The sequence below is a fragment of the Saimiri boliviensis genome, chromosome 2, assembly GCF_048565385.1.
Source record: "Saimiri boliviensis isolate mSaiBol1 chromosome 2, mSaiBol1.pri, whole genome shotgun sequence".
Taxonomy (NCBI): Eukaryota; Metazoa; Chordata; class Mammalia; order Primates; family Cebidae; genus Saimiri; species Saimiri boliviensis.
Genome location: NC_133450.1, coordinates 140,699,804 through 140,727,066, shown reverse-complemented (window position 1 = coordinate 140,727,066; position 27,263 = coordinate 140,699,804). Strand labels below are relative to the sequence as shown.

Here is a 27,263-nt window from a genome sequence, read left to right as displayed (position 1 = left end):
GTAAGGAGAAACCTGCTAGACATATTGTATTTACTTATTTATTGTTGAGATGAAGTCTGGCTTTGCGCCAGGCTGGAGTGCAGTGGCGCAATCTCCGCTGACTGCAACCCCGACTCCTGGGTTCAGGTGATTCTCCTGCCTTAGCCTTCTGAGTAGCTGGGACTACAGGCGCCCGCCACCACACCCAGCTAATTATTTTGCATTTTTAGTAAAGACGGGGTTTCACCATGTTGGCCAGGATGGTCTCAATCTCTTGACCTCATGATCTACCCGCCTTGGTCTCGCAAAGTGCTGGGATTATAGGCATGAACCACTGGGACCGGCCGAAATGTTGTATTTATTAAAAAATTGTTTAGAGAAGGCCAGGAGTTCTTCTGAGATCAGGAGTTCGAAGCCAGCTTGGCCAACATGGTGAAACCCCATCTCTACTGAAAATACAAAATTTAGTCAGGCGTGGTGGCTGGCGCCTGTAATCCCAGCTACTTGGGAGGCTGAGGCAGGAGAATTGCTTGAACATGGGAGGTGGAGGTTGCAGCAAGCCAAGATAGCGTCATTGCACTGCAGCCTGGGCGACAAGAGGGAGACTCCGACTCAAAAAAAAAATTGCTCAGAGAAGCAGTTCCATTGACTAATTCACTCCTGGTGGCCAAAGCCTGGTTAACGTTTGGAAAAAAGAAATCTTTGTGCTTTTTCCCCTCTTCTGTGATTCTTGTTTTCTCTTCTATTTTCACCTGTAGTATTTTTTCCTGAGCCTGACAACAGTTTGGGTAGGGTATAAAAGGATTTAAAACTTAGTAAAGGCCAGGCACGGTGGCTCAAGCCTGTAATCCCAGCACTTTGGGAGGCCGAGGTGGGTGGATCACAAGGTCAAGAGATCGAGACCATCCTGGTCAACATGGTGAAACCCCGTCTCTACTAAAAATACAAAAAATTAGCTGGGCATGGTGGCACGTGCCTGTAATCCCAGCTACTCAGGAGGCTGAGGCAGGAGAATTGCTTGAACCCAGGAGGCTGAGGTTGCGGTGAGCCGAGATCGCGCCATTGCACTCCAGCCTGGGTAACAAGAGCGAAACTCCGTCTCCAAAAAAAAAAAAAAAAAAAAAACTTAGTAAAGCAAATTACTTGCCTTTGTTAAATTGCTCTTCCTTGCTGGCATTACACGGTTTCAGAATTTTGTTTTATCTTATTATTTTAGTTTATTTTTTGAGATAGAGTCTTGCTCTTGTTGTCTAGGCTGGAGTTCAATGGCCTGATAGCCACTCACCCAACCTCCGCCTCCCAGGTTCAAGCGATTCTCCTGCCTCAGCCTCCCAAGTAGCTGAGGTTATGCACCACCATAACCAGCTAATTTTGTATTTTTAGTAGAGACAGGGTTTCTCCATGTTTGTCAGGCTGGGCTGGAACTCCCAACCTCGGGTGATCTGCCCACTTTGGCCTCCCAAAGTGCTGGGATTACAGGCGTGAGCCATCCTGCTGGGCCGGTTTCAGAATTTTAGCTATGACTGCAGGGGTGGATTGCAAAAACGCTGAACTGGGTTAGAGGATTTTCTCATTTTTACTAGAAGGCTCTATCTCCTCGGGGTGGGGTGGCTGGGAACCTGGTTTGAGTTCTGAGGCTTCTGTGAGCCAGCCCCTTATCTTGCTCTGCCCGGAGGGTTGAAGGATGGGAAATACTTTTGTTTTGGGGCTGGAACCAGGGAGGCGGTTTGGGAGGCGGTGCTAATTTGAAAGAGGAGGCGGGGTCTGGTAAACACTTCTTTGGGCAGTGGGAAGCTGGTTCTGAGTTTTAAACTGGGGAGTGACGGATGAGAGCTGGAATTTTAGGAGTTTCTCTGTCTGGAGGTTTGGAAAAGACCCAGGTAGGAGCTGGGGTGGGGTGGGGAGGGGTGAAGTAGACCTGAAGCAGTGGAGGGGAGAGCAGCAGGTGATGGGTGGGGAGTCTGGCCCAGGCGGCCAGCTGGACGGAGATGGAGACGGCCGTCATCCGAGCTGGGTTTGCTAACCTGTGAGTCACTGCTCCATGCTCCAGGGCACCTGGCCCAAGGGATCAGGCCTCTTGGGCACACAGATCCACACGCAGCCCTGCCGGACCACACAGGGACCTTGCCTTCTCTGTGTCCTTCCTGGGAAGGGGATTCCAGACCATCTGCCAGTCTTTCAGTGCCGCCTTTCTGACAACCGCACACCTCACTCTCCCTGGACATTTTTATTTCAGATGCTCTGTCCCTTTGTTTGCACGGGTTCCTGTGTCATATTCTGTGTTCCCATTTTTGATCGGAGAATAAGAGACTGCATGTTATTCTTCCCACAGGCCTAGCTGAGCGGGTGGGGAGGCCGTGCCTATCTCCAAGGCTCTAAGAAGTGCAGCAGGAGGCGAGAATGCACAGTAGCCAAGGCTCAGCTTCTCCTTAAGCCCCGGGGTCCTCCTCTGGGGACCACCCCCTCGTACCCGGAGGTGAAAATGCCCGCCCAGGAGGAAAGGGTTGGCCCCAGTGCGAAGTGAGTTTGCGCACTGCGGAGCGGGCGCGGGTGTCTCCAGCGCGGCTCTCCCAGTGCGCGGGGCTGGGGAGGAGCAGGTGCGCGCACCGCGGGCTCTGCGCCTGCAGAGGCGGGAAGAGCGGCCGGCCCCGCGGGAAGGCGCAGCCCGGGCTTCCGAGCTCTGGGGCTTCCAGATGGGCCGGAGTCGTCCTGCCCGCCCGGGGTGGGCGGCCACATGGGGGGCACTGCGCCCGGGCGCGGCCCCAGGTCCTTTCCAAACGCCCAGTGGCGCTCTCATCCGTACCGGCGATGATCCAGAGGGCGCCTGGTCGCCCGGGGAGCTGCCCCGGTCCGCCTCGATTCCGGGGACAACGCCAGGCGACGCCACCTGCGCGGGTCCCGGAGGGCCTCTTGTCCCAGTGTGCAGAGCGTGCTCAGTCTGCGGAAACGCGAGGGCACACTAGCACTTTCCTGTATGTATTATTACACTTCCATTTTTAGGAAGTGCATCCGAAGGGCCGGCAGCAGCCAAAGTCAGGGTAAAAGCTTTTAAGCGGGAAGCGCGCGCCCGGTGCTGTTCCTTTAAAGCGTTGGGCCCGCCCGAGGCATTCTGGCCGCAGTCGCGGCCCGTAGCGCTTCTCGGAGAGGCCGGCTGTGTGCGCTCGCCCCGCCTTCGGACAACGCCCCCTCCCCTCGCGCACGCGCACTGCGCCCCCGCCGCCTGGCGCCCGCCCGAGCTGCCGCCTTGTCGCGCAGAGTCCGCGCTCCCGCCCAGGAGGCGGCCGACGCGACATCCCGAGCGCCCGGCCCCGCCGCCGCGGCCCGGCAGGTAAGTGGGCGGCCGCCTGGCCCGGGGAGCCCGAGGCGGGCAGTGGGACGGCGCCGGAAGCCCCCACGTCGTCCCCGGCCGCCGCACGTGTTCCCTGCCTGGCCTCCGGCCAGGCCCGGCTCCCGGCGCTGCCCCCACTGCGGCGGCCCCGCCCGGGACCCCCTCGCGGGCTCCTCGGTGGACGGCCGCGCGCGCAGGCCCTTGCACCCCGCACGCCCCCACCGGCGCCCCCGCCTCCGATTCCCCGGCGGGCCGCTGACAAGGCCCGAGCGCCGGCCCTGGGGCCTCACATCGCTCCTCTCCCTCCACCTCCAGGGAAGGACCAGACCCACGAGCCACTCAGTCCCCGGACGTGGCGCTTCCCTTCGTAGAAACGCCCCAGCCCGCTCCCGCCGCTCACCCCAACCGGAGGCAGCCAGGCTGCACCTCGCTAGGTGGGGTCCTGGGGTTCGGGTCCTCGACCCTGAACGGAGGGTCCCCCGCGCCTCGTCGCGCGGGGCCGCAGACCAGTCCTGGCCGGTCTGCGAGAGCCATCTTGAGCGGTTACGTTCCCGGACTAGACGGAGGTTGGGCTGTTACTTCCCGCTAACGACCCTCTCTGCTGTCCCGCATGCAAGTTTCCAGCCACCCAGGTCCGTTTTCCCGTGTCCCAAATGCTTGCGCTGTGACCTGGGCAGGTGCCGTGCTAGCCGGTGGGGAAGACAGATGGGTAAGCGGAGGACCTAGGCTGGGAGCCCGTCCGGGACGTGAGCTGCGGAGCGCCGGGTTCCCACCGCTGTCGGGCCGGCCACCTGGCTGGTGTTTGGGATGCAGATTCATTCGGTGTGCACGCAGCGTGCGCTCCTGGACGGCATGCCGCAGGCCGATTCCTGGGCTCCGCCTCGGGGACTCAGGGACTCTGGAATCCGCCGGTGGCATCCAGCCCGGGAGAGCATACTGAGCTTTAGTTGCTGGGCTTCAGGTGGTCAGGTTTACCTGGATGAAAAGCAGCAGCTGCTAGGAGGAGCCAGGCCGCACCTGGGCGGGGGGGGGGGGTCAACCCCTCATCACCCTGCGTGGAAGCTTCTCGGCCCCCACTTCTTCAGGATCAAGTCTCCAACCTTCCTGTTCCCTTAAAATGATTCTTCACAGAAACTCCTGGGTGTTTATGAAAATGCCAAGCTTTGGGCTGGGCGCGGTGGCTCACACCTGTAATCCAGCACTTTGGGAGGCTGAGGCGGGCAGATTGCCTGAGCTCAGGAGTTCGAGATCAGCCTGGGCAACATGGCAAAACCCCGTCTTTACTAAAAATACAATAAATTAGCCGGGTATGGTGGTGCTCTCCTGTAATCCCAGCTACTCTGGAGGCTGAGCACGAAAATCACTTGAACCTCAGAGGCAGAGGTTGTAGTGAGTCAAGATCTTGCCAATGCACTCCAGCCTGGACTCAAAAAAAAAAAAAAAAAAAAAAAGAAAAAAAGAAAATTCCAAGCTCAGACCCCATCACTGAGGTAGATAGAAACTGGTGGGTGTGTAGGGTCAAGAAAGGGTATTCTTTTTTTTTTTTTTTTTAATGAGACAGAGTTTCGCTCTTGTTACTCAGGCTGGAGTGCAATGGCGCGATTTCAGCTCACTGCAACCTCCGCCTCCTGGGTTCAGGCAATTCTCCTGCCTCAGGCTCCTGAGTAGCTGGGATTACAGGCACGCGCCACCATGCCCAGCTAATTTTTAGTATTTTTAGTAGAGACGAGGTTTCACCATGTTGACCAGGATGGTCTCGATCTCTCGACCTCGTGATCCACCCACCTTGGCCTCCCAAAGTGCTGGGATTACAGGCTTGAGCCACTGCGTCCCGGCAAGAAAGGGTATTTTTAAAAGTCAGGTTAAGGTTAAGGGTTTTTTTTTGTTTCTTTGTTTCTTCTGCTTGTTAATGTTTTTTTGAGCCCAAGGGTGGGGTGGGTTGGGCCTGAGCTGGGAGGGGTTGAGCTCCTTTTGTAAGACCACCGGTCTCCTGCGCCTTGCCTGAGGGTGTTTCAGGCATTTAGACTCACCTAGGTGAGTAGATGGCTGGCTGGAGCTGCTCGGCCCTCTGAGCTGCCTATTCTGCCTTCTGTTCCTCTGGGGTTTCACTTGGGTAGGGCATGGCCACACTTCACTCAGCTATTGCCCTAACTTGGCTCTCACGCCAGGACCTTTGCAGTGGATTTTGCAGCTTTCTGCTTGGATTTCCTTAGCTCCTCCCTCTGTCTGTACTTGTCCAGCGTGCCAGGGAGAAGGCAGCAGTTGGGTTACATTGCCATGGCCAGGTTCCACTAATGACAAGCACCACGTTGCCGGCATTTACCGAGGACTGGCTTTGTACTGGCACTTTGTACCCTGGGCAGCTCTACAGGGCCTGCCCCTCCCTTTCCCCACTCGTGTGTGTGTGTGTGTGTGTGTGTGTGTGTGTGTGTGTGTTGCTCAGGCTTTAGATGCAGCATGATCCATCCTTGTGCAGGAAATCTTTGCTGCAGGTGAAATGGATCTGTGGCCACACCTGTTCTCCGTAAAGCGGGTGTTGTAGTTGCTCTGCCTTCCTCCTGCGTGAAGACTTTGAGAGGTGCTCTTTTTGATGCCTTCCATTTCGCTTTAATGTTACAAGCAGCCTTGCAAGATTTCGGTTTCAAGCTCCAAGCGAGAATGTACAGTGTGTAAACTCATTAGATGGATGGTAGTGCTAGCTTCCAGGGTTCTGATGTCCGGTGGTATCTGCAAGCATGTCTCAGTGGCATTCTTTTTTTTTTTTTTTTTTTTGAGACGGAGTTTCGCTCTTGTTACCCAGGCTGGAGTGCAATGGCACGATCTCGGCTCACCGCAACCTCCGCCTCCTGGTCTCAGGCAATTCTCCTGCCTCAGCCTCCTAAGTAGCTGGGATTACAGGCATGCGCCACCATGCCCAGCTAGTTTTATTGTATTTTTAGTAGAGACGGGGTTTCGCCATGTTGACCAGGATGGTCTCGATCTTTCGACCTTGTGATCCACCCGCCTCGGCCTCCCAAAGTGCTGGGATTACAGGCTTGAGCCACCGCGCCCGGCGGCATTCTTTTTTAATAATGCTGTCCCTCCTTTCAGAATAACCTGTTGTGCTCTTATGAGATGTATTCAAGTAATGGATCTATTCTCGCGATAGAGGAAACTAGCTGCTTACTGGACAGATTTTGGGTAATTTTTATTGTCAAGCTGAAACCGGTTGAACTGCAGTCTTTTTTCACTCCCCTGCAGTGTCGGTCTTGCTCAGAGTATCGCTGGTATACTTGAGGCTGCTTTTCCAGAAGGCAGGATGTGGGAATCCCAGCAGGCGGAGCTGGCTCTGGCTCGCTGGCTTGCTGGGTTTTGTAGCTCCTCACTGGGGGCGAGGCCTGCGAGCTGTTAGCATTCTGGAAGGCAGCCTCGTGCCTGCAGCCTGTGCATGGAGGCACTGGAGCCCACCCTTGACGCGCAGACCGCTGGGTGCCTATGCTTGTGTCTTCAGGCGCGGCTGTGAACGTGATTGCATCACCGGGTGCATTTTAGGATTTGGCTGTGCTCCCGAACTTCTGCACCCTGAAGCCGTCTTCTGTCATTTGGCATGTTAGCTTACTGTCAGGAAACCTTTTGCCGTTCTTTTTATAATGTGTGCAGGGCTCTTTTTTCTTTCTTTTTTTTTTTTTTTTTTTTTTTTTTTTTTGAGACAGTTTCACTCTTGTTGCCCAGGCTGGAGTGCAATGGCATGATCTCAGCCCACAGCACCCTCCGCCTCCCAGTTCAAGTAATTCTCCTGCCTCAGCCTCCAGGGATTACAGGCACGTGTCACCACGCCTGGCTAGTTTTTTTTTTTTGTATTTTTAGTAGAGTCGGGGTTTCACCATATTGGCTAGGCTGGTCTCAAACTCCTGACCTTGTGATTTGCCTGCCTCAGCCTCCCAAAGTGCTGGGATTATAGGCATGAACCACCATGCCCAGCTGTGTCCAGGGCTCTGAAGAAAATTGCATTTTGTTTGCACAAACTGCTGCATTCCTACAGACTTCTGGATAACAAAATAGGAAGCACCTTGAGGGTGGGGTCTTTGATGATTACAGAAGTGGTGAGAGCAGGTGTCCCGGGAGAGCAGCTAGAAAGTATCAGCATGGACTTTGGGTAATTAGTAGGGTCCTCAATTTGGAATGGTTTGTTTGCTACAGGGCTCAACTGGTAGTCAAATGTTTTTCTTCAAATCCTTTTTCCTGAAGATCCATTTTTTAAAATATGGTTTGTTTCTTGGCCTTGGCCCCCTGTTCTGCGTCTTGCTTAGCAGACTGCCTCTGTCATTGGGACCCTCCATCCACATCCCCTGTGTGACCAGCGTCAGAGCCATGGCAACGGAGGAGAAGAAGCCGGAGACCGAGGCCGCCAGAGCACAGCCGACGCCTTCGTCATCTGCCACTCAGAGCAAGGTGCGTGCCCAAGAGTCCTGTGGGTGTTTTGGGGGGCATATAACGCTTAGAGATCCTTGGAAACATTTCACACTCCTAAGTCTAGCCTTCCCTACTCGGTTAAAGGTCACTGCTAATTTTTATTTCCTGACCACATACCTAATGAATGCTTGTGACCTGCTGTGTCCGGGATCCCAAATTTGTCACCTGGAGGAGGGAGGCTTTGTCAAAAAAAGAGACTCTTGGTCCTGATTGTAAGAGTCTCTGTAGGACCCAGAAAACATCTCTTCATAATTGCCCCCACCCCGGCTGCGACCTGATGCGCAGACAGAGCTGCAGACCCTCTTGTAGACCTTTAGCAAAGGGAGCAGGGCCTCAGGTCTGTTTCGGGGCAGGTCGGGGGTGGGCCGTGCTGGACCAGGGTCGGGGCTGGAGGGGCCTCCTGTGCTGTAGCAGGATCAGAGGTGGGTTTGAGGTGGGGTCGTGCCTTGGGGCCTCAGACGTTTCTGGCTCAGCTGGTGCTGTTGGTACTGAGGTTTTAGGGGGAAGTAGTGGGCTCAGATTTAGATCTGTTCCATTTGAAAAGTGACGCCACATAGAAATTGATGGAAGGCACCGGTCATGTGGTTTTGGAGCTATAAAGATCTGAGCTGAATCCAAACTGGTCACGAGTAGAATGCACAGTGGTGGTGACTTTCTGCTAACTGATCTCTCCCACAGCCTACACCCGTGAAGCCAAACTATGCTCTCAAGTTTACACTTGCTGGCCACACCAAAGCGGTGTCCTCCGTGAAATTCAGCCCGAATGGAGAGTGGCTGGCGAGTTCATGTACGTAGCACGGAGGCCCTTAGCTGCTGGACGAGGCGGTCTGAGCTGCAGACCAGAAACCATCGAGGGGGCGGCTTGCTTCCTCACCTCCTGCTCCAGCTGCAGCGGGTGATGTGTCTCCTCCTGGAACTGTGACCTCAGTGCAGGCTGAAATTGCCTGTGGGCCCGGGGAGGGAGGAGAAGGGGGCTGGTCATCTCCAGCACGTAGTCGTGCTGAATGGGTTCCGAGCCGTGGGGTTCATGCCGATGACCAGGGGCTCATGTGGGAAAAGCCCAGACTTTGGACTCTGGGTGACTGGACACCTGTGGCCTGCTCCTAGCCTCGCCTCAGATCCTTTTGTTTTCTTTCAGCTGCTGACAAACTCATTAAAATTTGGGGTGCATACGATGGGAAATTTGAGAAAACCGTATCTGGTCACAAGCTGGTAGGTTTTAGCCCCGTGCGACGAAGTTGGCTGTTGAACAGTGTAGCTCCAGTGGGCGAGTGCTCAGGGCCGTTTTGAGAACAGTGGGTTCAGGTTTAAGTTTTCCCCCCTTTTTTCCTCTGTTTTTTTTGAGATAGAGTCTCTGTTGCCAGGCTGGAGTGTAGTGGCGGCATGATCTCTGCTCACTGCAATCTCCACCTTCTGTGTTCAAGCGATTCTCCCGCTTCAACCTCCTGAGTAGCTGGGACTACAGGCATGCACCACCACACCCAGCCAGTTTTTGTATTTTTAGTTGAGACAGGGTTTTCACCACGTTAGCCAGGATGGTCTCGATCTCTTGACCTCATGATCCACCCTCCTCGGCCTCCCAAATATTCTATTTAATGCCAGATACACTTGACTTCCCCAGATGAGTATCTGTGAGGCTGGCAGAGCTGCAGAAAGCCTGCCGTTTTCCTCCCCTGCAGTGTGTCTTTTGTAAGCTTAACGCTAGTAAGAGGATTTCCTGAGGGCAATGGGGATGTTTGGGATTTTGCCCACAGGTCCTATTCTGTCCTCTTACTGCCCGAGCTACTCTGTCCAAGTTACTGACCCTGTTTTTTCTCCCCAAGGGAATATCCGATGTAGCCTGGTCGTCAGATTCTAACCTTCTTGTTTCCGCCTCAGATGACAAAACCCTGAAGATATGGGACGTGAGCTCGGTAAGCAACACTCAGTGCTCCTCTCCAGGGAAGACTGGCTTCACGGGAACGGGGCGTCGGGGCAGGTGGGTGGGCGGAGACTGGGTGGACTTGGGGATCAGCCAATCACTGGTGGGGGGGTGGGCATGCTCTGAGCTGTCAGGCATTGATGACTGTGATCTGATGCTGTTGTTTCCAGAAAGATCCACTGGAATAATCGCAGTAATACTCTGTTTTAGGGAAAGTGTCTAAAAACCCTGAAGGGACACAGTAATTATGTCTTTTGCTGTAACTTCAATCCCCAGTCCAACCTTATTGTCTCAGGATCCGTAAGTGTGGCCGGCTGTCTTCCCTGGGGGCGGTTGTGTCAGATGTGGGAGGGCTGTTGAATTTGGTTTTAGCAACCATGGAGAAGGCAGGTAGGCCCGGAGTCTCTTCTGTGCTGCTTGTGGGGAGGAGGGGCTGGGAGGTCTTGGGTTCTGGGGAGGTTTGTCTCCTCTCTCCTACCTGTGAAAGTCACTCTGATCTCTTCTTTTTGTTCAGTTTGATGAAAGTGTGAGGATATGGGATGTGAAGACAGGGAAGTGCCTCAAGACTTTGCCAGCTCACTCGGATCCAGTCTCGGCCGTAAGTTGCTCTGACACAGACGGAGTGGTGGTGGTGGTGCATTCCCCTGACATTGGATGTGGCCAGCTGTCTCCGTGGTGGACATAAGCCTGGGTGTGGCCTGTGCCTAACTGATTCCTGCTGTTATGCCAAAGTCTAAAGCAATCAGGCTGGAGGCTGGGACCTGAGAGATGAGTCCCGTGTGCAGCGGAGGGGTGGCGAGGGGGTGGTGAGGTGTCAGTAGGGTGCCCTGTGGTGAGTAGCAAGGGGCCCTTCGAGCAGGCTGTGGGGGTGGTGGCCATAAGCATTCAGGGGGCAGTGTACCTTGAACGGATACATGGGACAAGAAGGGTACAGGCAGGGAAGGGCACCGGGAGTGGGAGCAGGGGTGAAGTGTGAGTTTTGAGTGGAATTAGCTTTGACTGGATGGGCGGCGATGACCCAGTCCTATGGGAACTGTTGGAAGCTGGAGCCCTCTGAAGAACAGGCTCTGCACAGGGACATGTCCTGCCATTTTGCTGTTGCCATGCCACTGTGCAAAACGAATGACCAAGAGGTTGGGCGTGGTGGATTGCTTGAGGTCAGAAGTTCCAGACCAGCCTGGCCAACATAGTGAAATCTCGTCCACTAAAAATACAAAAATTAACCAGGCAGGGTGATGGGTGCTTGTAATCTCAGCCACTGGGGAGGCTAAGGCTGGAGCATTTCTTGAACTCTGGAGGCGGAGGTTGCAGTGAGCTCAGAATGTGCCACTGCACTCCAGCCTTGGCAACAAATGCCCTAGAGTTAAACTACGCAGTATCATAATACACTGTTCCGTTTCACAAAGTGGCCAGAAGGTTCTTCTGTTAACAAAGCACATGAGGCAGTTTCAGGGCCAAGTCTGCCCTTCGTTGAGAAGCGGAAGGAATGGTGGGTGCATCGTTCGTCCCATGCTGCTTGCCCATGTCCCTTTCACTTGCTGTTATCTTGGCGGTGAAGGGTTTTAAGCATTTTTACCCTTGGAAGGTTTTGCCCAAGTGAGATGGTGGGCAAAGCCCTGATGCGGACAGGACAGATAGTGTGTCAGGCTGAGGCGGGACTGCGGGCTCAGCCTCGCAGACAGCCGGGCCACGTGGCCCTCGCAGGCCCAGAGTCACTGCTCTGGGGAGGCTGTTTGCTGTGGGGATGGCGCCATGTGGCCCTGTGCATGCCGCTGTGTGCTCTCGGGCCCAGCCCCTTGGTGTCAGTTCCCTGCCCTCCAAGGGCACCTTGGGTCACAGAGACTGGGATTGACAAATGAGCACTTGTGAAGTCACCTGAGAAAGGGGTTCACCTGGTGGCCTTGGAGTTGGAAGAAAGAATTCCGTGAGCGTCCTAGTGGCCAGAGAGAGCTGCATGTGGGATTCTGGGGTGATGGGTAGGATCTTTCTCTTTCTCCTACAAAAGTGATGTTGCTCATTAAGAACAAACCAAACCCGGGTGAGTGCCATGCCTCCCATCTGTGACTCCAGCACTGTGGGAAGCTGAGGGAGGAGGATCCTTGGAGACCAGGAGTTTGAGACCAGCCTGCACAACACAGTGAGACCCCGTCTGTATATAAAAAGCAAAAAATTAGCCAGGCAAGGTGTTGTGAACCTGTGGTCCCAGCTACTTGGGAGGACAGGGTGGGAGGATTGTTTGGGCCCAGGAGTTTGAGCGTTCGGTGAGCAAGATCACACCACTGCACTCCAGTCTGGGTGACAGAGTGAGATCCCGTATCTTGGGAAAGAAACTAAAAAAGTGAGCAAACGTAGGAGGGAGAACATCAGTCCCCTGAGCAACCCGTGGGGTCAGCTGCCGGGAGATGAAGTCTGCCCCTCTGTGGTTTTCTGCTTTGTTTTTCAGGTGTGTAGTTTCCAGGGTGGCTCATTCCTGTCCTGTAAATAACTGGTGCTGCACCACAGCTGCCTCCACTGCAGAGAGGTTTTGGGGCTTTTCTTTCTTTTTTTTTTTTGAGATGGAGTCTCACTCTGTTGCCCAGGCTGGAGTGCAGTGGTGTGATCTTGGCTCACTGCAGCCTCTACCTCCCGGGTTCAAGTGGTTCTCCTGACTCAGCCTCCTGAGTAGCTGGGATTGATTACAGGTGCCCACTACCACGCCAGACTAATTCTGTATTTTTAGTACATGTAGGGATTCTCCATGTTGGCCAGGCTGGTCTTGATCTCCTCCCAAAGTTCTGGGATTACAGGCATGAGCCACTGCGCCCGGCCTGGGCCACTTTGGATGTCTGCACACATCTGTGTCCTTGGCCTGCTGGTGCGGGCCTGCTGTGTGAGCGGGGACTCTGCCTGCCACCTCTCAGTGGGTGCTGATGTGTAATTCTCACTTAGGTAAGAAGGAGTGCAGAGGGGTTCTGTTTACACGGCTTTCTGTGCGTCTAAGGCAGTGTCTACAGGATGGCCTTGGAAGGGCAAATGCAGTAGTCGGGATGTGTTTAACTTTTTCACAGGTACATTTTGGAGCCTTGGAGACTTTGGGGCATGTGGCTCCCTGCTTACTGCCCCCATCGCTGTCCTTCCTCAATCCAGGTTTGCCCTCTCTGGTCGGGGCTCCTTGGCCGAGGGCTGCTGCTGACCCCCGTCATCCACAGCCCTCACGTCCTTGTTGAACCCGAGACCTGTGTTTTTCTTGCCCTGGAACTTCTGCCTGTGCTTGTCTGCCCAAGTCAGCTCCCCAGAGCCCTTGCAGTGCTCTTCTGCTAGGGGTCTTTCCGTCCTCAGCTGGGTTCTGACCGGTTGCCTTACCTATTTCTTAATGATTTCTTTTTTTCTTGAGACAGGCTCTCACTCAGTCACCCAGGCTGGAGTGCAGTGGCATGATCCTGGCTCACTGCAACCTCTTGACTCCTGGGTTCAAGTGATTCTCCTGCCTCAGCCTCCTGAGTAGCCGAGACTATAACACACCCGACTAAGTTTTGTATTTTTCGTAGACAGGCTTTTGCTATGTTGGCCAGGCTGGTCTCCAATTCCTGGCCTCAAGTGATCCACCCGCCTTACCCTCCCAAAGTGCTTGGATTACAGATGTGAGCCACCGTGAGACTAAGACCGGCCTGCCTTGTCTAGTTCTCCCGAGCACTTAACTTTTCTGGCAGCCTGCTGCTGGAATGCAAGGGACGGGCTGTGTTGCCCCTTGCGTCTCAGCGTGGGTGGGATGGCAGAACCGGGCACTGTTTGCCAGTGGGTAGTGTTTGCACGTGGTGAAAAAGCTGAACAAAGCAAAGCATGGAGTTGGCCTTGTGAGCTCTGGGGATTTGAGTTGACTCACTACCATCCAACGGAATGATCTTGATAAAAGACTGTTTTGCAGATTTAAAGGCAGGGTAAATGTGGTTAGATTGATCACTGTGAGTTAGAAAGGCACTTAGAGAGGCTGCTGACCAGATGATTACAGTGAAGCAGCTGGCCCAGCGGGAGCAGCCTGTCAGCAGAAAGAGGTACTCCCCACTCTGCGTCTGCTGGAGAATGTCGTCCAGGGCCGCGGCACCCACATGCCCAGCACGGAGGCTGCCAGCTGCATGGTGACCCAGAGCTGAGGGCTGTGTGAGGTACTTGCAGGTTTCATAGACCTGGTATAAAAAAAGAATATCAGGTGTCTTGTAATAACTTTTTGCGTTGATTGTGTTGAAATAATGTTTTAGATACATTGGGTTATGCGCTATCAAACTAGTTTCACCTGTCTTTTAAGCTTTTCTAATGTAGCTGCTAGAACAGTTACAGTGGCACGTGGCTGGCAGGCTCTTGCAGAGTAGCCTAGTGCTTCTCCAGGCGCAGCAGCAGGCAGCATGCCCTGGCAACCTGTTTGAAATTCATGTTCTTGGTCCCCGGCCTGGACTGGTCACATCAGAAGCCCTGTGGTTGGGGCCTAGTGGTCTCTGCTGTAGCTGCTTGAAAATGCCTCTGATGCATGTGGATTTGCCTCTGGGGACACATGGCAATGTCTGGAGGCTCAAATAAAAATGATAGAAATTTATGATGAACCTCTGACTCCTGACATTGTGGGTTTGAATCCATTTGTTCTAAGATTCAGTTGGAAAAAAAGAAAGGAAAAACCCAGGCAGATCAGTTATAAGAAAGGGATTGTTGTCAGCCTGCAGTTTCTTTTTTTAAGGAATTAACAGTATTAGGCCAAGACCAGGACTTCGTGGGTCTTGAGGACCGACCTCTGGGTGTTGTCAGCTCTCTTCTTCATGCTCTTCTCCGCCTGTTTCTACTGGTAGTGGATCTTGGCTTCTCTCCTGACTTTGTGTCATTTCATTTTATTACTATTAAGCCAGGGGAAATGATTACTATTAAGCCAGTGGAACTGTAATAACCCTGTCAAGCTGTCCTCACAGCAGGGCAGACAGACAGAAGCTGCTGCTCTTTTTATGAGGCTGAGTGGGACTTTGTTGGTTGTGTTTGTTTCTTTGCAACAATATACCTTGGCCGGGCACCTTGGCTCATGCCCGTAATCCCAGCACTTTAGGAGGCTGAAGTGGGCGGATCACGAGGTCAGGAGTTCGAGACCAGCCTGGCCAACATGGTGAAACTCCCATCTCTAAATACAAACATTAGCCGGGCGTGGTGGTGGGTGCCTGTAATTCCAGCTACTCAGAAGGCTGAGGCAATCTCTTGAACCCGGGAGGTGGAGGTTGCAGTGAGCTGAGATTGTGATACTGCACTCCAGCCTGGGCAACACACTAAAGAAAAAACAAACCAAAGAACAAAAAAAAAAAAAAAAAAGAAAGAAAGAAAGAAAACAATACAGTTTTTTTTTTTTTTGAGATCAAGTAAGAAGCAGTTGCGTCCATGACTTGAAAGTAAGGTTTTGTCTCTTCTCCCTCCTCCATTCTTAGGTTCATTTTAATCGTGATGGATCCTTGATAGTTTCAAGTAGCTATGATGGTCTCTGGTAAGTGAAAGCATTTTACTTCATTAATCAATGAGTACTTACTGAGGGTCAGCTCTTGCACTATTCCCGCATCTAGGGGTATAGCAGTGACAAAAGACCCGAGTCCTTAACTTCTGAAGCTTCTCTGCTGGCCACACTGCAGACATGTCAGCAGATACGCACAGCGGTTTCGGGGTTGACAGCACAGGTGACGGGGCGGCGTGCCTTGGAGGATGTGGCTGTCGTTAGGGTGGGTCAGGGAGGGCCTCCTCCATCAGACTTCAGCTCCATGTAGACACTGACATGTTCACTTCACATGCTCATGGAAAATGGGTGTTTGAACCCCTTGAGAGGAAAGCCGTGCAGATCCGGGAGGATGTTGTGTGTGCTGTCGTGCCTGGTGAGGAAGTCACCAAACCGGGCAGGTGAATCTGAGCAGGTGACAGCGTAGAGAAGGGCAGGAGGAAGAGGGACGGCCTCCTGCAAAAAACATACCTAGGTCTCAGCAGGTGGTGTTGGTAGCACTTGGACTTGGTAATCTCGGTGTCCAGCGCCCCTCGGGAGACAGGGCAGTGGAGCGGCAGATGTGAACTCGGCGAAATGTCTGGTGGGAGCATGTGGCGGGAGCGGAGGGTTTGGGCTGTGTTTTGGATGGGGGGCGGACAGCATCATAACTTGTTCAGATTGGTCACTAGAGAGGAGGGGGACGGTGGCAGCTACTGGCTGAATTGAAGACCTTACTAGGACTTCCTGTAGGGAACCCTCAGGTGGACACGCACACTCAAAATCTGTTTGCCAGTCTGACTGCAGTGACTGTTGGCCAGGGGTCCCCAGGGGTCCCAGCTGTAGTCACCATGTGTGGTCCCCTCACTGGTCTTGAGTAGATGGGTCTGGTGGGAGAGGATCGGAGTCAGAGCTGCACCTGACCACCAGCATACCCATGGGCTCTAAAGTATACACTTCCCGGCCATTACCTTGCAAGGTACAAGTTGCAGTTCCAGCACTGTGAGGGGGTTTGGGCCGAGGTCACTGGGATGTGCTGTGGCGAAAATGAAGTCATCTGGAGCCCCACATTGGCCAGTATTGGCCATGGTTAAAGCCATGGATTACACTTGACCGTTTAGCAGCTTGTTATAAAGGGTACAATTTGGAAACAGCCAGAGGGAAAGGGCTCACATGGTCAGCTATGGGGGAGCATGGAGCTGCCAGGGCCCCTCTGGTGCCACCCTCCCGGCCCCTCCGTGTGTGTGTGTCACCAACAGGGAAGTGAGCACGGGACAGTCTCAGAATTACTCATGGACCCAGCTCTAAGAACTTTTTAAAGAAATCGGAAGTATACTAAGGAAATCAGGGAAATGGGGAATAAATGAGGGCCCCGATGAAATCAGGTGTATTCTTTGATGAGACTGCTGATGTAAAAAGCAAAATAAACCAGATTAGAAATAGGAAGTGGGTGGAAACACTGCAGGAGGAGGAAGCAGGAGGAAGAAGCGCGTTCAGGCTGAGTGGCCTCAGGCTGCAGCAGCAAGGCTTGTCCACATTTCTAAAGGGACCCAAGGTGCCTGGAGGGACCAGCCACTGCTGAAGAGGCTGGAAAAAGGGATTGAAGGCCTAAAAATAACATCATTCCCTGTGACCTTGTACTTGAATCCAGTTAAAAATCGAGCTGCTAAGATTAATCCAAACTTTTCCAGATCACAGACGGGAGGGAGCTCCCTGGTTCATTTCTTTGGATTTAGCATGACCTCGCTACCTAAGCTTTGATTACTGGTCCCAAAGGAAAACCAGAGAGGGCAACTCACTGGTGAATACTGATGCCAGGGTTCCAGGAGAAGTAGTAGGCCTCTGAGCCTCATGCACAGAAAGGAATTTCCACAGCCAAGTACTTCAGTATTCATGATTAAATAATGAAAGGATTATACCACAGACATCAGGAAACCTGTTATCTGCCAACAGATCAGTGGTGTTAAAGGTCCCTGTGAGTAGAGGTCCGCCCTTCAGCAAGACAGACCAGTGTTGGTGACTATTCACTGGTAACTAGTCATTTTCATCATATGTGGTGACATGCTGAAACTACTTCTGTGAAAATCAGAAGCGAGACAGGCATGCCTGTTTCCCGTGGTACTCAGCATTGTTGGGAGTTTCTAGCTAATGTAAGAAAATGAAAATAATAGTCGTATGAAAATTGAATAGAGATACACATCTTTGTAGATATGGGCCGGGTGCAGCGGCTCACCTAGCACTTTGTAAGGACAAGGTGGGTAGATCATGTGGTCAGGAGTTCGAAACCAGCCTGACCAGCATGGCGAAACCCTTTCTCTACCAGAAATACAAAAATCAGCCGGGCATGTAGTCCTAGCTACTCGGGAGGCTGGGGGAGGAGAATCACTTGAACCTGGGAGAGGTGGAGTTTTTTGTGAGCCGAGATCCTGCGACTGCATTCCAGCCTGGACCATAGAGCAAGATTCCATCTTAGAAAAAAAATTTTTTTAGAAGCCACCGACGCGGTGCTTTTCAAGCATTTAACCCTCTGACATGGGCACTGTCACCCCTGCTTTTGAGGCAGGGACACACGTCCCTCAGTTGGTGAGCGTAGGACCCAGACCCGTGTCGGCTCTGGAGTCCGGGCCTAGAACCTCAGCCCTGCTGGCTCCGTGGTGTGATCTCGCGTTTAGTGCCATCAGGGCTTGAAAAGGGAATGTTTTTCTTTTCTTTTTTTTTTTTTTGAGACGGAGTTTCGCTCTTGTTACCCAGGCTGGAGTGCAATGGCGCGATCTCGGCTCACCGTAACCTCCGCCTCCTGGGCTCAAGCAATTCTCCTGCCTCAGCCTCCTGAGTAGCTGGGATTACAGGCACGCGACACCATGCCCAGCTAATTTTTTGTATTTTTAGTAGAGACGGGGTTTCACCATGTTGACCGGGATGGTCTCGATCTCTTGACCTCGTGATCCACCCGCCTCGGCCTCCCAAAGTGCTGGGATTACAGGCGTGAGCCACCGCGCCCGGCCGGAATGTTTTTCTTTATACTGAGAATTGCCAGTTAGAAGATGGGAAAAATGTTCCCAGTTTAACAGTGACAAAAGGGCTAAGATGTTTAGGAATGCAGCTACTGAGAAAGCAGGACTTACGGAGGACACGAGAAGCGGAACTGGTAGGACACTCGTGGTGTGAGGTTAGGAGACCAGGCCCTCGTGGCCCGGGCAGCTCCCGGAGAGGCCCTGTGGGTGCTCGTGGAGCTGGAGGCAGTGACTTGAGCATCCATGGACGCAGGGTGCACTGTTGCTGAGAGAACTGAGAAGATGCAGCATTGGGAGGAGAGTTGCCACTCTGGGTTTTAACACCCTGCAGTGGCTGAGGTCCAGTGTGGCCCGGTCCTGGATAACTGAAGTGTGGGCGGAACAGGATGGGGGTGTGCTGAGTGGAGTGCACGGGGCCCCGCAGGGGCCGGCTTATCCGTGGGTGACAGATGGAGGGACCGTGCATGGCGGCTGTGGAGTCTCGGGCTTGAGGAGCAGTTTGTCCACGTCTGTCCCAAGCCTGTGCCCTGCTGCTGGCATCTGTGCGTTGGAAGTGTGGGTGCTAACAGTGGGCTCTGCTTCCAGAATGTGTCTGTGTGGGGCAGAACTCACAGAAACCCTGGAACTGGAACAGTGTAAATGCCTGGCCCCTCCCTTCCGGGAGTAGTCCAGAAAACTGCTTACAGTACTCTTACATTTTTATTTAACAAAAAGCCCCCTCTCCCTGCTTGTGTGTGTGTGGCAGGAGAAGCCCTGGGCTGTGGTGCCCTTCTCCTTGGCCAGGGAGGTGGAGAGAGCGACAGGCTTCCCCTCTGTGTTGGCGTAAACCACGGCTTGTGGGAGAGATCCAGCGGTCCCCACACACGGTCTGTGCGTGTGTGGCCTGTTTCTGTTTGTGTGTATACTGTTTAGTCTTTGTCCCTAGAAGAGAAGAGAATGACTGTTAAATGGGTGAAGCATAACTTTTAAAAAAACACATCAGGAGAAGCGTGCTTGGCCTAAAACTGGATTCCCAGCAGCCCTCGCGTGTTCCTGACTTGCCTGCTTACACGTTTTTGTTCTCTTTGCTTTGAAGTCGCATCTGGGACACCGCCTCCGGCCAGTGCCTGAAGACACTCATCGGTGAGTGCGGCTCCTGCCCCGCTGTGTTCCCTGCCCCTGTTCTTCACTAGCTCATCCTCCCCCCTCTGCCCTGGGCCTGCCCTTGCGGGAGGAACCTTCCTCCTTGTCCGACCCTTCCCGCCAGCTCCTTCTGACCGCTTGCTGGCTCTGTTGCTCCTTCGAGTGAAATATTCCCGCCGTGGCCTTTCTTCTCTCGGGTCAGTCTGGGGTTCCTCAGCCTGTGCTGTCGGGCCTCACGCTGGCTGCTCACTGGCGTCCTCTGGGCACCCCCATCGTCTCCTGGCTTCAGGCCCCTGCTATGCCAGCCTCTCGGATTGTTCCTTGAGTAGGCGGGCTGAGCGCCTGTCCTGATACACACCCACCTGCTGCCGGGGCTGCCGAGATGGAGGGAGGTGCCCTGGAGGCACAGAGGACTCCACACCTGGGGGAGGAGGGGAAGAAGGGACATGGCTTGGATGGGAAGGCTGGCTGCCGGGCAGAGTGTAGCCAGAGGGTCTGTGATGGCCCGGGGTTTCAGCTGCCCTTGCAGGGCCTGCAGGAGGGGGTGGAAGGGTTTTCATCCGGGGGCTGTTCATGTTTGAGAGGCCTGGGTTAGAAGCGTGGGATGGGCTGCCCCTTGATGGGGGAGCTGGGTGGTGAGGCTGGGGGGTGACCCACGTGTAGGGAGGCGCCCCTTCTGCGCTCTTCTTCCCTTACTCCCCCGGCTGTCTGTCATAGCCTGCTGGGCCGGCTGAGACCAAGCACCGTAGACTGGGAGGTTTTCAGCGGCAGAAATTTGTTTCCCTAGAGTTCTGGTGGCCGCAGTCAGGCTTTAGGAGACCTCTCCTTGGCTTAGAGATGCTGCCTTACCCTGGCTTCACACCGGTATCCTTGGTGCTTCCATGTGTCCAAATGTCCTGTCGTAAGGACACCACCCTATGGGCCTCATTTTCACTTTGTCGCCTCTGAGGCTCTGGAGGCGTGGACTTCATCGTGAGTTCCCTCGCCAGGGCGGTCTTTGTAGCCTCCTGCCTCGTGGGGCCAGCCTTTTGCCATGCATCCCTCCTGAGCAAGATCACATTGCCCCTGGTGTCCCCTGCCCGGGCCACCGTGCTCAGCTCTGTGCCTCGCTGTCGTGTGAGTGCACATGACCCTCAACGGCCACCCTGCGGGGAGGGGTGTCCTCCTCCTGCAGAGAGGCTCATTCACTGGCCCAGAGCGCCACAGCAAGCAGGTGCAGGGATCAGGATTCGTGCCCAGGCCCAGGTGGTTCTGTGCGCCCCTGAGCCGAGGGTGGGGGACGGAGGGTCGCTGTGTAGCAGATTTTCCGTCAATGTCTCCTCAGGTCTAGTGAGTTAGACCTTTGAAGGACTGGGGCAGGTGGGCTGATGAGTTCTCCGTGGGGCTCTGTCCAGGCAGCCTGGGTCAGGCATGTTGGGCCACTTGCCATCAGCTGCGTTAAGGGAGCCCGGCCCCGCAGCCTTCCCCTTGACCACGGCTTGCCTGGCTGTGTGCTGGGATGTGGCCCTGCATGGCCTCACAGCGCCTCCCGTGCCTTTTCAGTGTGTGTGACCGGGCTGAGGGAGCGGAGACGGCGGGTGCCTGGCGAGGCCGGGCGTCCCCGTGGTGGTAATGCCGAGGGCCGCGTCCTCCCCGGTGCTCGGGACACACCAGTGCCTGCACACGCTCAGGGGCTCTGACGGGGCCCAGGGATGGGGCCTGCACCGGGGCACACTTTCCTTGGGATTCCCTCCTCACCCAGGTGAGGGGAAACGCCTTCCTCCCGTTGTGAGGGTTCTGGGGTTGTCACCTCCTGGAAACTGACGTTTTCAGCTCTGTGAGAAAGAACAGCTCTGCTCTGCCCCCAGGGCTGTGGGTACAGCTGATAGGCCTGGGCATTAGCTGTGGGTGTGCAGCAAACAGGTTGGTCTTGCGGGCACGAATGCCCCTTGCCTCGATGACTTCTTAAAGGAGAATTTCCGAGGTGACTTTCCCAGCTCTCTCTGCTGCTGGCGGAGTCATCCTGTGTTGAGCTGTGGATTCTCCAATCACGTCCATCCCCTGTGAGGCAGGCGATGCCTGAGAGTGCCCATGGCCCAGTGCCTGAGGAGGCCTGTGTTTCTAAAGTCCTGGTGTCGAGGGACCCCCAGGGCATGGGTTTGAGGTGTCAGGAACCTGCTCACGGCTGGTGCGAGGTGGCTAGGCCACCCTTTGGGGCGCCGAGGGGGTGGTGCTGCTGGCACAGGTGGTGGCAGCCTCACTAAGATGTCGTGCATGGGTGACGGGGAGCGCACACCTCCTGTCCCTGCCCAGTTGTCGGTGCCCGCCCTGTGTCACCTGTCTGTTTTTGTTGCAGATGACGACAACCCCCCAGTGTCTTTTGTGAAATTCTCCCCGAATGGCAAATACATCCTGGCGGCCACGCTGGACAAGTGAGTGCTGCATGGGGCCGTGGACGTGGGCGGGTGGCCTCCCCGACCAGAGACGCCAGCGTGAGCCTCCGGAGAGCATGTTGTGGGCTTGGTACAGGGTGCAGGCCCCTGCTGGAGCTTCGGCTTCTGGGGAGTGGGCTGTGGGGCCGGAGTGCAGGCCCCTGCCCGTCCTTGCCTGAGGTTGAATCTCAGGTCCGACTAAAGGAGGAATTAGGGTTGGTTTTCTGGTTGAGCGACTATATGCCCGTGGCTGTGGCCCGGGCAGGCCTGCCCGTCCCGCAGGAAGGCCCTTTCTGGCTCTGACCTCTGAGCGCCTTGATCTCACCTCTCACAAAGCCGATGCCCTCCCGGGCTGTCCCTTCCCGTGTGCGCACCCTCAGCCCTGTGGCTCCCAGCCTCAGCCCCAGTCCTCTGAGTGCTGTGTGGTTGGGTGGCAAAACCTGTTCTGGATGTTTCCAGAACCAAGAGAACTTCCTCACCCCTTTGAGGATGACCGAGTCAGGGATGATAGCACCCTTCAGCTTCCTGCTAAAGTCTCTTTTGAAACTACAAATAATTGAGGCTCTCACGTCATCAAGTTGCTGGACTTTGGGCCTGAGGGGCTCCTCATCCTGAAGGAGAAGGGGGTTCCACCCCTGCTGGCTTTGCACTTGGCGCTGATGGTGGCCGTGACCATCAGAGAGGCTGCAGAGTTGGGCGTGGGGACAGAAGGGCCGCGTCTGGACATGCCCCTAACCCCTCTTTCTGTCTTGCAGCACTCTGAAGCTCTGGGACTACAGCAAGGGGAAGGTGAGCTCCTGCCAGCTTGGGCCGCAGCTGGCCACTGTCCCTGGGTCATAGCCTCTGGCGGGGACAGAGCTGGCCCCGGTGATGACAAAGGAGGGGAGCTCAGAGAGCCATCTCCACTGGGGTTTGGCACGGATTCTTGAAAGACTTGGGTATTTGTAAGCTGGCAGTCTGCCAGTTAAAGCTTTGATCGTGTGGGTTTTGTGCTTATACGTATAATGTTTAGAGTGCTTTTCGGAACTAAGTGTCGTCAGTGTTTTCTAAAACGCTTTGCTTAGCATGTAGACTCACCCCAAATCAAGGGGAACCACGACTCTGACCAGCCTGTCCATGCCGTTTCAGTGCCTCAAGACGTACACTGGGCACAAGAATGAGAAATACTGCATATTTGCCAATTTCTCTGTTACTGGTGGGAAGGTGAGTCTCCCATCACCGAGAAGCGTCTCGCCCGTTCCCAGCTTCCTCTCCCGAGAAGTCATGCCTATTTCAGGTTGCTTTCTTCTCAGAGATGCTTTTCTGCACCCACAAAACGAATTTCCTATGTTTGAACCAAAGTGTACTGCGCCAGGTACCCCGGACACATTGTCCCGCTTGCTTCTGGGTCCGTCTCCTTCACAGAGGCAGTCAGCCTGGTGTCGCGCTGCTGGCAGTGCCTAGCTCATACCTTCCGAGGGCGCAGGGACCCGGCAGGTGGAGCTCTGTGCACTCAGGGTGTCCCTGGGTGGATACGCTGGCTCCGAGGCTGTCGTCCACCTGCCCCAGCAGAGAGGGGAGCGTGTTTTCCCGACACCCACCCTGGTCTCGATGCTACTGTCTTAGACCGGGGGAGAGTCTTAGCAGCACACACGGACTCAGAAAAGGGCGACCCAATGAAACATCTTCCAGCCTGGAAGCCTCCCCTGGGGCAGGCAGGCACCCGGGTTCTCGAGGCCAGTGCTGGGGTAGAGCAGGCGGGGCTGGCCCCCCTTGGAGAGGAAGCCTCATGCCTGGCGGGGGTGCGGGCAGGGCTTTTCTGGTTGGGTTCAGTGCCACAGCCACCTGCGGGGTGGGCTTGGGGCAGGGCATAACCGGAGACTGTCCCTTCCGTACGCACGTGCTCTGACTTGCTTTCCCTCACCCTGTCTTCCCTGCTTGTCCTTACCTAGTGGATTGTGTCTGGCTCGGAGGATAACCTTGTTTACATCTGGAACCTTCAGACGAAAGAGATTGTACAGAAATTACAAGGCCACACAGGTGAGCGCCTTTTGTCTGGGGACAGTTCCTGCAAGTGAAGCGTGGTCTGCCTGCGTGCTGTCTGCCCTCTTCCTCCTCTGGCCCCGTTTAGGAGCCGCTGCCAAGAGCTCTTGCTCAAGGCACAGAGCTGGTCAGGGCCGCTGCCGACTCAGACCCAGGGCTCCTGGCTTGAACCCTGTTTCTTCCCGTTCTGCCAGGCATTCTGGTCTGGAAGTGTGTGTGGCTCTGGGACTCGAGGTGGTGCATGCAGCCTGTCCCACTTCACGGCCAGCTCTGTTTCCTGGGCCGAGGACAGTGAGGTCATCGATGCCCCATTCTAGAGGTTCTGGCTCCTTTCAGGGATACCTGTTCCTCTCCCAGAGAGACCCCGGCTGCTCACAGCCACGTGGGCCCCGCGGCAGGGCCAGTTCCCAAGCCACCTAGGTCGCCCCTCCCCAGTCCCGGCTGCCCCCTCACTCTCTGGCCCCTGCATTTCCATGTCTCATCGGGCCAGTGACAGCAGGGGCGTGGAGCCCCTGTGGAAATCTGGGGTGGCGCTCCTCCCTCCGTTCGAGCAGCTTCACCAGCCTGCAAGTGTCCCACCACCCAGCGTCGGCGCTCACGCTCCGCGGCGGGCCTGGGCCTCCCCCGTGTCCTCGGCGGCATGCTGGGGTTGGTTTGGTTTACGTCGGAGCTGTAAACCCTTTGATGTGGCTGACCTTGCACCAGCCTGTTAGATCTGACTGCTCCGCTTTGCGGGTGGACTTGTCCTTGCTGTGACAGAGCCAGCCCTGAGGGGCACTCGGGCTCAGCAGTAGTGGGAGGCGGTGAGAGTGGGCAGCTCAGGGTCCCGAGTGAAAGAGGGATGTGGCCGACCAAGGACTGAGGACCGCGAGGGACGGTCTGACTGGGGTCCCTGCACGCCAGCCTCTCAGCCAGTCTTGCTGCCATGTTCCTTCCCTATGGGTGCCGAGCTGCTGCTGCTGCTGCTGGTTGGGGGCATGGGGGGATCCTTCTGTACAGGTGGGGTGGCTCTCCCTGCTGCCTTCGGCCCACCGCCCGCCCTCCCTGCTATGTCACCCTGGTACCGGCTGCTGTTCCCTCGCCCCCCTCTCCTGGGCTCCCTGTGTTGACGGTAGGCAGTGCTTGCCCTGAGACCTCCCGGGTGGTGTGCAGGCGCTACCAGCGTTTCTGGGGGACAGTGACGCTCAGTCGGAGATGGTACCCACAACCCAAGGCACAGGGACAGCTCTGTTTCTGACTGTGTCTTTGTTTTCAGATGTTGTGATTTCAACAGCTTGTCACCCAACAGAAAATATCATTGCCTCTGCTGCGCTAGAAAATGACAAAACAATTAAACTGTGGAAGAGTGACTGCTAAGTCCCTTTGCTTCCGCGAGAGAGACTGTCAGGAAATTGATCCGGATTGGCAAGAAACAAGGCGTCTCAGAGCTGGTCCCCCGGGTCTGCACCGGGGTCAGGACGGGGCCGGTGTCAGCCTCCTCTTGAAAGATGATTTGGCCGAGCGGAAGGTGGAGAGCACCGGAAGGTTCTAAAAGTTGCTGGTGACATTTCTTGCCAATTCTTCTAACACGGTCTAGGGAAAAGTTCCTAGCCTGTTGTGTGCAAAACAGTCAACACAAGTTTTAAATTTTTTATTACAAAAGGGTAAAGTCCAATTTATCATGCGTTGTGTTTTTTCAGTAAACATTCTGTATCTTTTTGATATTCATGACCCAGTGCACGCGTGGCTGGTCACCGCCACTGTGGCCTCGCCAGCCGGCCGTCCCCCTTCTCTGCTGCGTAGCCGCCCCGGGCTGCGGCCCTGACTTCGTCCGTTCCTGCCACAGCCGTTCCTGGTGTCCGCAGCTTTCTGGAAAGCACAGCCTCGTGTGGTGGTTTTCTGTGTAAAGAGCCTTTTGTGGCCCACGCACGGCAGCGTGGTCATTGCACACGGCGCGTCTTGTCTGTCTCACCAGTGTCCCTGCAACAAGAACACCACAGACTGTAATAAAAAGGTGGGGTTTTGTGGACAGCTGTGGGAAGTGCGTCCTTGTGCAGCGCGTCACTACGTGGCCGTCTTGGAGAAAGGCTCCCTTTCCCTCTCTGGGGAGGAAGGGAGGCGCCCTGGCTGGCCGCCCCTGCTGTCTGAAGATGCCCCCCCTTGAAGGCTGTGCTCAGTGTTGCTGGGGGAGGGGCAGGGTGGGGGGCTCTTAGTTGCAGAGGAGCCAAGCTCCTGATGGGCTCCCGTTGGGATGTTGGGGACATCCGTGGCATGGGAAGGCTCCAGGTCAGATGCCAGTGGGACTAACGTGCCTCGTGAGGGCTGCAGAGCCAGCGCTGCCCCTCGGCTTCCCGTCTCCCGGCAGCCCCAGGAGCAGCTCCTCAAGGGATCGGGTGCTAAGCGAGAGGCCTCACCATGCCAGCCCTCGCCTGCCTGCCTCTGCTCCTGGCCATGCGGCTTCCCGGTGCTCACCTGCACAGCGGTCACGGCGGAGGCTGAGCGGGAGCCTTTGGGGAGTGAGGCTGGAACCTGAGCCTGTCTGTGGAGACCTTTGTGGTAGGGGCTGCCATGCACGGTGAGGGGCAGAGCGGGTGGCCGAGGGCACAGGTGCCTGGGTCTGTCCCATGGGGCAGGGCTTTGGGGCAGGGTGGGCTGTGGTGCTCCAGGAAGCTAGCCCGGGTCCTGGGTCTGCAAATAGCCCTGGCCCCAGAGCCCAGCCAGGTCTGCCTCTGTCAGGCTGGAGTTCTGGGTGAGTCCTCCAGGTTTGTGGTTGCACCGGCCCACGGGGGAGGTGCGGGCTCGTCGGGTGGGCTCTCCTGGGGGTCCTCTAGTGGCAGAGGTGAAGGGGGAATTACCTGGGCATCTGGAGATGCCTGTCCCACGGTTTACCTTGCCCCTCTTTCTGATGAGGTGTACAGATGAGAGGGACCCGGGCTAAGAAGTGAGCTGCCACAATGAAATGGGTTGATTTTTGTCTTTGACGCTCAGGGTCTGGGCACCCCGCATTTGCCGCCTGTTGTGACAGACTCGGGGAGCTCCGCCTGCAGCTGCCCTGCTGTGGGGCACCCCTGGGGCGGTGAGGCTCCTGCAGTCTCGTTCCGGGGGGGAAAGCCCACTCTGGGGAGGGCTGTGCTGTGCTGAGTGCTGTATCCCTGAATATAGTTTATTTTTTCTACATTTGAATTCTGTTGTAGATTTATGTAAAAATACATTCTTTTTGAAAATAAAAATTTTCATGTCTTCTAATTTTGTCCTGTGAGAATTTCTTAACATAAAACGTAGCTGTCGGTGGGGTGGGAGGGAAGCCGCCCTGTGGCTTTGTCCCTGGTAGTGGGTGGTGTCTGATGTGCCAGCGTGCCCTGCAGGACAGTCCTAGATTTATACAGTAGCCTTAGGAACGTCATCTATGAGTGCTAATAACGTACACGTTTTGTATTGATTTTCAGCTCTTCGGCATATACCCGTGTGCTAATTACTGACAGTGGTAGGCAGGGCCGAAGGGGGCTCCTTCAGAGTCCTGCTGCCACTGCTGTGCTGTGGAGGCTCTTCTAGGGCATGTGCTATG

The 27,263-nt window shown here is 55.3% G+C and overlaps 1 protein-coding gene across 6 annotated transcripts; it reads left to right on the top strand.

Annotated features, from left to right (window-relative positions):
• Window positions 1-1,750: 1,750 nt before the first annotated feature.
• On the top strand, window positions 1,751-26,944 carry WDR5 (WD repeat domain 5). Of its 6 annotated transcripts, none has more exons than XM_010352206.3 (14): window positions 1,751-1,859; window positions 7,600-7,738; window positions 8,438-8,546; window positions 8,898-8,971; window positions 9,583-9,672; window positions 9,891-9,980; window positions 10,195-10,278; window positions 15,113-15,168; window positions 19,240-19,286; window positions 21,622-21,697; window positions 22,453-22,486; window positions 22,826-22,900; window positions 23,629-23,716; window positions 24,975-26,944. In XM_010352206.3, exons 2-14 carry the CDS (start codon window positions 7,658-7,660, stop codon window positions 25,073-25,075), a joined length of 1,005 nt encoding a protein of 334 aa, XP_010350508.1. In that variant the 5' UTR covers window positions 1,751-1,859; window positions 7,600-7,657; the 3' UTR covers window positions 25,076-26,944. The 6 variants fall into 6 exon arrangements, with proteins under 6 accessions (XP_010350508.1, XP_039317284.1, XP_010350506.1 ...); XM_039461350.2 differs by having other exon boundaries at window positions 7,597-7,738; XM_010352204.3 differs by lacking the exon at window positions 1,751-1,859 and adding an exon at window positions 1,896-2,499.
• The last annotated feature ends 319 nt before the right edge of the window (window positions 26,945-27,263 follow it).

Coding starts and splice junctions, on each gene's coding strand:
- WDR5 (XM_010352203.3), top strand. CDS start 7,469: ATGGTTTGTTTGCTACAGGGCTCAACTGGTAGTCAAATGTTTTTCTTC. Junction 15,169..19,239: donor AGTAGCTATGATGGTCTCTG/GTAAGTGAAAGC, acceptor TTTGCTTTGAAG/TCGCATCTGGGACACCGCCT. Junction 22,901..23,628: donor TCTCTGTTACTGGTGGGAAG/GTGAGTCTCCCA, acceptor GTCCTTACCTAG/TGGATTGTGTCTGGCTCGGA.